Below are 11014 nucleotides of genomic sequence, written 5' to 3' on the forward strand. Positions count from 1 at the left end.
ATTGTGGCTATTGTGCAAATAACGTTATCCCGCTCTGTGCAGTATTTCTTGCAGCGATCTACACGGTGTAATCGTATGATCAATGCAAATCAACAATGGGCTGATTATGCGTTCAAGTTGTTCGAGGCTCGACAGGCAGAGGCAGTGCGCCACATTGTTCAGAAATTTGACTATAACCAACAATCTGCCTCAGTGGTGACATTGAGCTTGACCGGGCAGGGCTCCCGTACGTATGTCGTCAAATTGAAGCATCGTATGTGTTCTTGTGGCAAGTGGGGTGCAAATGGAGGTAATTTTTATGACTCTAACACTGGGGAGCTCGCCAACGGGATGTTGTTTAAAAGTAAGGACCATTTAAAAGGAAGCGTGCAAGATTATTCGGTCCGGTTTGCAAGACGAGAATACCGGGTGGTGGAGAGCAAGAAAAACTTATGGAAAGTCGCTTGCAAATATGATGCACAGACTGGGTGCTGTTGGATGCTAAGGGCCATTTTCAAACCAAATATGGGATTATATAAAGTTACCAGGTACGTCGGACCACATACATGTCTGATGAATGAAATTTCTGTTGACCATGGTAACTTAGGAAAGAGTATGACCACAAGTACGTGCTCGCCAACAATATCAGGCTCGTCAAGCTCGGGGTTGATTCTAGCTTGTTAAATGCAACTTTGTATCATGCTACATATGTTGAATATACAACTTTGCAATTGCAAATCTTGCTTTTATTTTTATAATATATAATTGCAACTTATAAAATGGGAACTAAAATAATCAAATTTACAGCATACTTTACAGTATATATATAATATAATATTGTAATCATTATGTAATCATATAATAATCAAATTTATTGTATATATAATAATCATACTTTACAGCATATATATAATAATCAAATTTTATATATAATAGTCATACTTTATATTTAATTGAATATACATACGTATATATATATAATAATCATATTTTATATATAATAATCATACTTTATATTTAATTGAATATACATACGTATATATATATAATAATCATATTTTATATATAATAGTCATACTTTATATTTAATTTAATATACATACGTATATATATAATAATCACATTTTATATATAATAATCATGTGCTTTATATAATAATCACATTTTATATATAATAAATTGAATATACATCTCAATTTACATGTGCTTTATACAAAGCTAATAATGCCCTCCAGTGCCACAACGTGGACGTCTTCTGTGCCTTCGGGGAGGATTATCATCTCTTTGGTCACCGGGTGTGTTCACATCGGTGTCTTCGAATGGAACGGGTGATGCATCATATTGTCTTCGAATTTGCGGGTTAAAATTATGTGTAAATGTACCGTCAAATGATGGCAGATATGGAGCATGTGGAGTATATGCAGTCGATGGACCTGTTTCCGGATAAAAGCTCGATGGACCAGCCTCTGTCCGACCAGTAGATGGACCGGCCTCGGCATGTACGCTCGACGGACCAGCCTCTGTGAATGCGTTCCCACGAGCTGTGTCTGTCGGTCTAACTCGAACGCTTGGATACCGTGAACTAGAAAAGTTCATAATTTCACGTCCGATCGTACGCGCTCGCGCTCGAGTATCTCTTAACGACTGCTGATCATCTCCGGCATTTTCACAATCAATCACTAGCTGCTCCATTCTATTATACTGTTAAACAAAATCAAATTATAAGCAGAATCAACTGGCTAAAATAAATGAACATAACATAAATTAGAAGGTGCTTACCACATATTCCCAATCACGGGTGTCAGTCGGTCGATAACCCGGCGTGTTCGTAGACAATATGTTTTGTGAAATTTGGACCCGAGTAATTTGATGATACCAGTTCATATAGTCAGGAACGGTATCACGACCACCTTCAATAATGGGTCCTTCCACCACCATTGATTGCACATCGTTCCATTTCGCAATGTAGTCCGCGTGAAACGTTGCCCAGTCCATGTCCTGACGTCCTCGCCTATCTATTGAGTGTAAACGACGCTCACTGATCAATGGGTTTTGGGGGATGTCTTGCACATAGCCAAATTGGCGAAGAACCCTCTCCGGGTGATGCATCTCCACCAGCGAATAATTGATCAATGGGCATCGTATATTCCACGTTGTGCGCATTGCATAATAGGGCAATGCCTCAAGCTCGACGGCAATATTATTATACGGAGTCCAAATAAACTACAATAGCATATAACAACAATCAATAAATATACTTGGAACAAATGCATCAATTATATTACTAAAAGTAAAAAATAAATCACAACAATATACCTCATTTAACTGCATACGGTCCAAAACGTTCCTTATTATGCGTAGAGCATTGTGCGCCGTATGAGTACGGGATATATGAAACGACCACCTAAAATCAAAATTAAGAAAAGTTAGTGAAATCAAAAATTTTTATAACTATATAAATAAATAAAAAAAGTCCATACCGTGCAGCATATGGAGGGGTAGGCAGAATATTGTCAGGGTCAATAATGGTCGACACTAGAGATGAAGCTTCACTCGAGGGAACGGGTGCAAGTGTTATTATGCGAGACCATGCCCATATCTGCAATAATTGCATGGCACCGCCAATATTAGTTTTCCCTCTTTGTGATGCTGTACATAGCTCCCGGTACAGATAGGCCAACACAGCTGAACCCCAATTTGAGGTATATTCCTCGTGAATATTTTCCATATGCCGTAAATATAATAATGACACGGTGTTCCCTGTAGCATCAGGGCACAACACTCCACCAAGAATGCACATGGCACATATCCGTGCCTCCTGTAGCACAGCCTCAAATGGGCTATCATCATCACATGTATTTTCTAATAAATACTCATATAACACTGACAATTTTATTCTCGACCATCTAAAAGCATCTTCGTTTGGAATAAAACCCAACTGTTCATGACAATAATTTTGCCATTGTTGGGTATTATACCTTCTATCTACCCCGGTAATAAGATTACCTTCCACCGGGAGTGTCCAGATGATCGCGATATCCTGCAATGTCACGGTTGCTTCGCCCACCATAAAATGAAATGTGTGTGTCTCGGGGCGCCATCTCTCTACTAATGCAGTAATTAAGTGGGTGTCAATTTCAACATGCCCACACTGCAAGACACCAAGAAACCCCATATTTTGGAGTACTTGTAAAACACGTATATGACGTGGTGCTAGTTGGAGAACACGAAAAAAGGCTATATCACCACGTCGTACGGATAATGTTGTATCCGAATTTTCAGATACATCCTCAGACCGATGATTTAATTGCCCGTACAGAACACTGGTATCGATAGGGCCAAAATTAGACATACTGATTTTAAATATTTTTCAAAATTAACTGAGAGGAATAACAAGAAAAATTGCCGAGAAGAGGAAGATGAAGATGAAGATGAAGATGAATATGAAGATGAAGATGAAGCCGAGAGGAAGAAGAAGAAGAATTTGAGAGAAAGAGGAAGATGAAAACAATGTAGTGCTTTGCTTTGCGGTGGAGTGAGATTTCACATTGCAGCTCACACTTAAAATAGTGTGAGCTGCAATGTATTCACGTGAAAGCAATTTGCTGAGCCACCGCACTGCGTGAGTGCGGTGGCTCAGCACCTGCAGCCTGCAATTGCAGGCTGCAACTTTGACCAATTTTTTTTTTCGGTCCTGGTGAAGAACCGCTATCTCAGATAGCGGTTCTTCACCTGTTCATTTTTTTTTTTATATTTTATTCAGCCACCGCGGTCGCTGACCGCGGTGGCCGTTTATATATATATTTTTTTTAAATTTCTGTGTCACCGCGGTGAAGAACCGCGGTGACACTTGAAATTTGTTTTTTTAATTTAAAAAGTTGGCACCGCGGTGGAACACCGCGGTGCCGCTCAGAATTTTGAAGTTTCCCAATTCACACCAAATCTGTAATTTTTTTTTTTTTGCATTATTTAAATAATTGTACCTTTATAACTTTCCTCGCCCCAAAAACAGCCCCAACCACTCACAATTAATTTTCTTACAGCCTTTTTCTCATGCGCCACTTGTCTGTGTTGTCTTTTAGTATTTTTGTCAGATTATCAGAGTGAAAAGGAAAAGGGAAACTTCTCAACAAATGTCTGCATGAGAACTCCTAATTGCCTCTTTGGGTACTCACTTTCTTTTATTTACAATCGAGGACATAAAATAGTTCTTGATATAAGCTAAGTAGTTATTTTCTTACATAACTTTTTGAATGCGTAAGACGTTTTGGACAACAAATTGAGGACCGTGTTATGTTACTCGAGAGTTATTGTTATAAATTGGACGAGCTGGCTATATATACTAGTAGTTGGTGCACGCGTAACGAGTGTGTACGGAATTAATATCTCTTTATGAAGAGATTGTTAAAATAATTTAATTTTAAATAAGATATGAAATTAAGAATTACATACAACCTAAGGTAATTTTATAGACAAGAGATCTTGGAATCAATTTGGTGTGTGGAGGTGGATTAGCTTTCAAATTGATTCATAATATATTTACGCAATTATTTGCACCTGGACACCACAGTTCACAACAATTGAAAAGTCAACCAATGAAGAAAAATAAACTCTTTTAAAATTTATTATAATTATAATTATCATCTCATTTAAAAATTACAAATATTTTTCTTGAGATTAATGATTATCTTAAACACGGCTCGCAATAATCTATTATAAGAGAGTATTTGTTAAACGTTTATTAATTCTAAAGAAGTGTTAATAATTTTTAAATAGTAAAAAGTATTTATAATTTTACTACAACGTTGTTATTAGTTATTAAATGAATTTTTAAATTATAGTTATAAAAAAATTTAAATTAGCGAACATAATGAGTTGTTAGATGAAAAATAATTACAATGACAATCAAAATATGATTTCGTTAAATTTAATCTCACAAGTAATTATTAAAAAAAAAGGCAAAACGACTTAGACATAAAAATTTGACCAGGGAAGAGGGCACTAAAAGTAGCCAATAAGTTCATCCAAGCTCAATGAATTTGTTTAGAAGAGAAAATCATCAGACCAAAACACAGCAAAAGCAAACGGGCTCTGTTTCCTGGTTCAAGTTTTTCGACTAATGTTCAAACTTCATCTCAAACACTAGACATTCTTAATTTTTTTGGCAGTAAAACTGAGCAAGTAATGAGAAAGCTCCACTAAATAAGAACACAGCATGATCCCTGTACACAGATTTTCTCAACCCAGGGTTTAAATCCTGTACGTGATTTTGAACGATACGCTGATTCGCTAGTGTCGGGTGGAAGAACAAATTTACAGTTGCTCAGTGTAAATTCTATAATCAGTAGAGCCAATTTGAAGTTATATACACAAATATGCTAAAGAATATATGATCCTCAAGAAACACTCACTGGCTGTGTCTAGACTTTCTCAACGTTTTTACCATACCTCTGGCGATTTTCCAAAACCAGAAGAGATTCATCAGTGACAGCACCGGAGGAACTGTAACCAAGCTGTAAAAGCCCAAGGGGAAGACTTTCTTGACCTGAAAAATATGCCAAAACGAAATAAGATTCACAAAAATATCGGCGATGACCATCACGTTTGTGAGCATTTGAGGGTCGCATACGGCCATCCCCATGCCAAATGAGGAACAAGACTTGTACTATAAATGTTTTATCAAGGTATTCTAATTTATGATACTTCACCAAGCAAAAGTGTGATGATAGTAGAACCTCCAGGTACCTAAACCGCTGTCAGGTTATTGACGCAACTATGCAGCGCTTATGGAAGCAGAACTGTTCATGTTTGGCAAGAATATGCTATATGTTTAGAGGTATCATCATATCTTTTATAAGCACAATACAACATCTACCACCATGTAGTTAATACAGGCTCATGTTTCTTGAATGCAATTCCAATATCCAAACCCGCACCTCATGTTATCTTATATATGCAAACAATGTGAGAAATAAAGCAAGATTCCAGATTTTGTTTCTCCAGGAGAATAAAGATTAGTTTCAACCCGATTTCTGACAACATCCTCCCTTGACGTAGAAGACGAGAGGCATTTAAGACAATCAATATACAGTTATTCACCTATAACCCTTTCTGCTAGTAAGATCCCCTCGAAGGAACCATCCAGATCACACTGGTTTCCAGCATTTGGCAACCTAATGCTGGCAGAATTAAATATCTGATGAAGTATCAACTTTAACCAGAAGAACCAGACTCAACTGTGTTGGTTAAGGATTTTGAGATCTCTCAATAGAAAACTCGAAATTGGAACAGCATTTAATACTAAAGGCGGAAATGATAAAAGATAAACCAGTAAACATGCACTCACCTGATCAAAATGGATAAACATGTGGTAGAAATAGAACACAAACAAAATAATCCTTGCAACCTGAAAATCATTAGTTTACATGTTAGAAACATCTAAAGTATGTATCCAGCCAAAGAAATCAAAATGAAGCACAGTGTATTTCACATTCTGAAAAATTTACTGATAAGTTAAAGCTTAACACCAGTCAGTGAACAACAAGTGCAGTTTTAATTACTTATAAGATAATGATGCAGCTCGGCTAGCAGTAGATAAAACCTGTTTGAACTACAAACAAGTAAAAGATTTTCTGAAATTGAATAAAGTTTGATAGACCATACCAACCAACCAAAGAACAATGCAACACCGTTGTAAATGTAGAGTTTGGAATTCTTCAGACCAGCAACATCAAGACACCTGGATATGCAGAAATGAATTGATGTCGATTTTAACAAATGGAACTGAACAAGGAGATGACAGATTCATGTCTATGAAGCTTACCATCTGAGATTAACAAATGGGGTTGTGCTTTCAGTAAAGAGAACCATGAGTATATAGATTTGTGCTTGACCGCTTAATAGGGACAGAGTGATCGAATATGCAGAGAGCCCATGATGTATGATCTAGCAAAATAGATAGCTCCATAATCAAGCTCACAGAAAAGAAGAAAGACACAGATATAGCTAACATGACAAGGTTGTGTTAAACTATACATGTATGTCTAATACATAAATAAGTACAAGAGTCAAGGAGCAACATCCGAGAAACTTATAGGAAGTAAATACTCCGAGTAGGCAGAAATATGTTATATAAGAGCATAGGTTACATAATTTAAGAGTCAATACTGATGAAAAGAGGAAAATTTAAGATGAACTTGGAGGATTCTTGAACTTACATATTCCAGGCCACCTAAAGCTGGGAAGTGATAGATAATCATTGCCAAGTCACTCAAAAAGTACCCAATTGAAACCTGTATCATTAAACCAAAAAATAGAAAAGAAAGGAGGATCATATCTTGGACATGCCTCAGGAGATATTTCAAACAAGTACCCAATCAAGTCCCACTAAAAAAGATCTGGCATATCATAATTCAATATTTGCAGTTGAACTAAAAAATAATTGTGCAAGAAGATATCAAAACTAAGTAGCGATGATTTCCTCAAGCCAGCAGGGACAGTTGTCAAGTTTGGGTATCTTTACAGTATAAAGACAACTTAAAACGCTCTTGCCCACATTCATCAAACCCATCAACCGTGATTATACAATTTTCAACAGTTTATAATAACTTAAAGTAGCATACCCCCAATATGGTGTCTGACAAAGTTGAGGATTTATTGATAATCAACCCATCTTGAGTATCAACAAAAAGGTCTGAAACAAGCAAGAAATACAGAGAACCAGCAGCCACAACTATTGCATGGAAAGTGGAGAACCCCCTGAACACAATAAACAATAACAAGATACCAAAATCTCAGGAAGTGACGATTACTGGTTAACTAAGAATGTATCATTAATATATTACTAGAAGATAACATCATAAAGAACCATTACCTGTTGTTCCATTCAAGCTTCTCTTTTTTGTTAAGCTTATTATATCCTTTGAAAAAAGAAGTGCTAATTACTCCTGTTAGATCGTAAACCTTCAAAAGAAGAACATTGGATCTCTTCAAAAAGGGATCAGACGTGGCCAATTTTCTGAGTAGCAGCAAGTCTAATTAAAGGTAATCTTTGCATGAATATCAACAGAAATGGTCAAATCCAACAAAAATTAAGATGAACTTGGAGGATTCTTGTACTTATATACTATTAAAAATGTCAGATTATTGAAAAAACCACACAATCACTCAACTTCCTTAAAACTTCTTTTTGTATAAGATTACATCAATATAATTCTGTTCTCATAATTCAATAGGAAAATATGGAAATAAATGACAAAGACTTGCATAGTAAGCACCACAGTGGTTGTTTAGATGCTACACTCGGTTCATATACACATACCCCAATTTATAAATTTAAGGGACATGTTTCATTTATCCATACACCCGACACACAAAGTACTGGGTGTAGCACGGATTTGACCACACCACAGGTCCACCACCATTAATATTCCAAACTCTAGAACTTTTCCTCATTCTATCATCAACTGCAACATAATTATGATCTCCCAGAGCACAAAATACAAACCCTGGCAATAAAATTAACAGTAGACCAAAACTCAAGACAACCAAAACAGCATTAGAAAACAAGGGGAGAAAAGAAACAGGCTACAAATCAAAATTCAAGAAAGCCACACTCACAATCTTGCACATCAAAATCCCAACAAAAACAGATGAGAGCCAGTGCAACTCTCTAATTGGAGTAGCATGACCCGCAATACTCATCAGCCCAGCTCCTATTCCCATAACCCACATCATATTTCCGTTTCTCCCTGCAAATAAGTAGTTCAAGAACGAAAACAAACCATCAGAGTTTCAACATACAAAAACAAAAACAAGAAAAGGAACAACACTCCTAATTCATTCATGCAAGTATGAATTCGTATAACCTCTAATTCAAGAAAACAGCATTTTTCAGTTACCAGAACAAGAACAATCAACATGTAACTGAACCCAAGAAAACAACAATCGGAATAAAAAAAAAAGAAAGAAAGAAAGAAAAACACGGTGCTGACTGAAAAGGTGGGCGAGTGCTATAATTGGAGGAAAAGCGTACGCCGCCTGGAGTATCAACCAACAAGCACGGATGACTAATAGAAAACTATGATTAGAAAATTCTAGATGCACTCACCAGCGGGGAGGAGAGAGCTGAAAATGGTGATGGGCTTTGGAGTGACAGGAGGGAAAAATAATTTTATATGTATATATATAATACACAAACAATATATATATATATATATATATCAAGAAATATAAAATAATTGGATTCTGAATTTATTTTCTTTTTTTTTTTTTTAGGGTTGGGAGATTAAATGATAATTCTAGATTGATGTGTTTTACCTAATCCTAGTCCAACATTTTTAAGTGTTTTGTTTGGCTAAATTCGCATTTTAAACGAAATAGTAATTGTTCTTGTTGTTTGTCATTTATCAATAATTATTTTTTAAATTAAATTTTAATATAATCATATTTTAATAAAAGTTATAAATAATCATCCATGATTTTACATTTAATTATTCATACTATAAAGTAATTTTTAAAATTCATTTATTAACCTTAATATAAGGCTAATTTCATAAGTTAGTTTATGGTTTGCATTTACGCAAGCTAATTATGAAATCGTGAATTCAGACGTGATAATCATTTATTTTACAATCAATTATGCAATCTTCATATCAAAGTGGACCTAAGCTATTGTAGCTAAAATTAGAAAAAATTAAAAAAAAATACTTATCTTGATGAGTTTACTCATTTTGATCAAAATGCCTTTTTAGATTATAAATTTTATTTTTATATATATTTTATAATTTTTAAAAATATTTTTATGAACTAATATTTTCTATAAATTATTTATTTTAAAAGGGTAAAATAGTAATATCCACTTCACCGTTTAGGGTTACATAATTATTTCCATCTGAAGGGAATATTTGTAATTTTTCAAACTATAAAGAGGTATTCATAATTATGCAAAAGCAAAATCTCACTTTTAGTCCCACTAGATAGGGTCATTATCACTTTTGTACAGAGCTTTACGGACTCAACACTTTTGGTCTCAAAATCCTAAATTTTTAATACCATTGGTCCTATTCGTTAACTATTGATGGAAACAGCACGTGATTTGACACATGCAATTAGTCAACGGCCAGCTTTTAAAAAAAATACCATTCAGGCGTGTATTCAGCTTCTTGTATTTTTAATAAATAAATTGTATTTTACTAATTATAATATGATTTATATAAATACATGTATTAGTTTTTTATTAGAATATATTAATTTTATTAAAATATAGTTACAAACAAAAATAGAGGTTAAATAATCTTTTAACTTTAATAATTTTCTATAATTTATACAAGTTTGATAATTTTTTAATTTAATTTATAATCTAGTAATTAATTTGTTAAGGGATGATTACATTTACACTCTCTCACCTATTGTCTTTTTACACAAACCACCCTTGTCTTTTAAGAAGTTACAGAAACCATTATTGACAGTTTTTAAAACTATAAAACGCCGCTATTGATCCAATCAAATTTTAATTTAATTTTTAATAACAAAAATGCCATCATGGATGTTTTGTAATTACCTAAAGATAGATGGGTGTCAAACTACTATTTATGGAGATGAACAACGATCCTATATATATTTTTATTATTTAACTAATTTTTAATATAAATATAAATTATTTTATTAACTTTTTTATTGGATCTATATATAAGATTACACCTCTTAATAATTGAAATATTAAATTATTTAATTAATAGATTAATAAAAATTAGTTACTAGTTTATAAATTTAAATAAAAAAAAATCACAGTTGTATAAATTATTTTAAATTCTTTAAATTAAAAAACTTATTTTTTATTTTTATTTATAACTAGATTTTATTAAAATTAATAAATTATACATATATATATGTTTATACAGTATAATACATAATATGTATATCATTGGACATATTTATATGTATATATTTATAAATTTATACATATATATTTTGATGGTGTAGGATGGCGGAAGAGGGTGAAATGCAGGGTGCAACTGTGGCGACGCCACAGCAG

The 11014-nt window shown here is 34.0% G+C and overlaps 2 protein-coding genes across 5 annotated transcripts; both read right to left on the minus strand.

Annotated features, from left to right (window-relative positions):
• On the minus strand, positions 1194 to 2460 carry LOC105170846. The gene is made up of 3 exons (XM_020696986.1): positions 2296 to 2460; positions 1759 to 2202; positions 1194 to 1680 (listed from the first exon to the last, which is right to left on the minus strand). Exons 1-3 carry the CDS (start codon positions 2308 to 2310, stop codon positions 1198 to 1200), a joined length of 942 nt encoding a protein of 313 aa, XP_020552645.1. The 5' UTR covers positions 2311 to 2460; the 3' UTR covers positions 1194 to 1197.
• Positions 5151 to 9212, minus strand: LOC105170483 (transmembrane protein 56-B-like). Of its 4 annotated transcripts, none has more exons than XM_011091252.2 (9): positions 9089 to 9212; positions 8599 to 8729; positions 7853 to 7941; positions 7602 to 7737; positions 7197 to 7271; positions 6803 to 6924; positions 6643 to 6718; positions 6326 to 6385; positions 5151 to 5524 (listed from the first exon to the last, which is right to left on the minus strand). In XM_011091252.2, exons 2-9 carry the CDS (start codon positions 8713 to 8715, stop codon positions 5387 to 5389), a joined length of 813 nt encoding a protein of 270 aa, XP_011089554.1. In that variant the 5' UTR covers positions 8716 to 8729; positions 9089 to 9212; the 3' UTR covers positions 5151 to 5386. The 4 variants fall into 4 exon arrangements, with proteins under 4 accessions (XP_011089554.1, XP_011089555.1, XP_011089557.1 ...); XM_011091253.2 differs by lacking the exon at positions 9089 to 9212 and adding an exon at positions 8973 to 9083; XM_011091255.2 differs by lacking the exon at positions 9089 to 9212 and adding an exon at positions 8880 to 9076.

The sequence above is a fragment of the Sesamum indicum genome, linkage group LG9 (genome assembly GCF_000512975.1).
Source record: "Sesamum indicum cultivar Zhongzhi No. 13 linkage group LG9, S_indicum_v1.0, whole genome shotgun sequence".
Lineage (NCBI taxonomy): Eukaryota > Viridiplantae > Streptophyta > Magnoliopsida > Lamiales > Pedaliaceae > Sesamum > Sesamum indicum.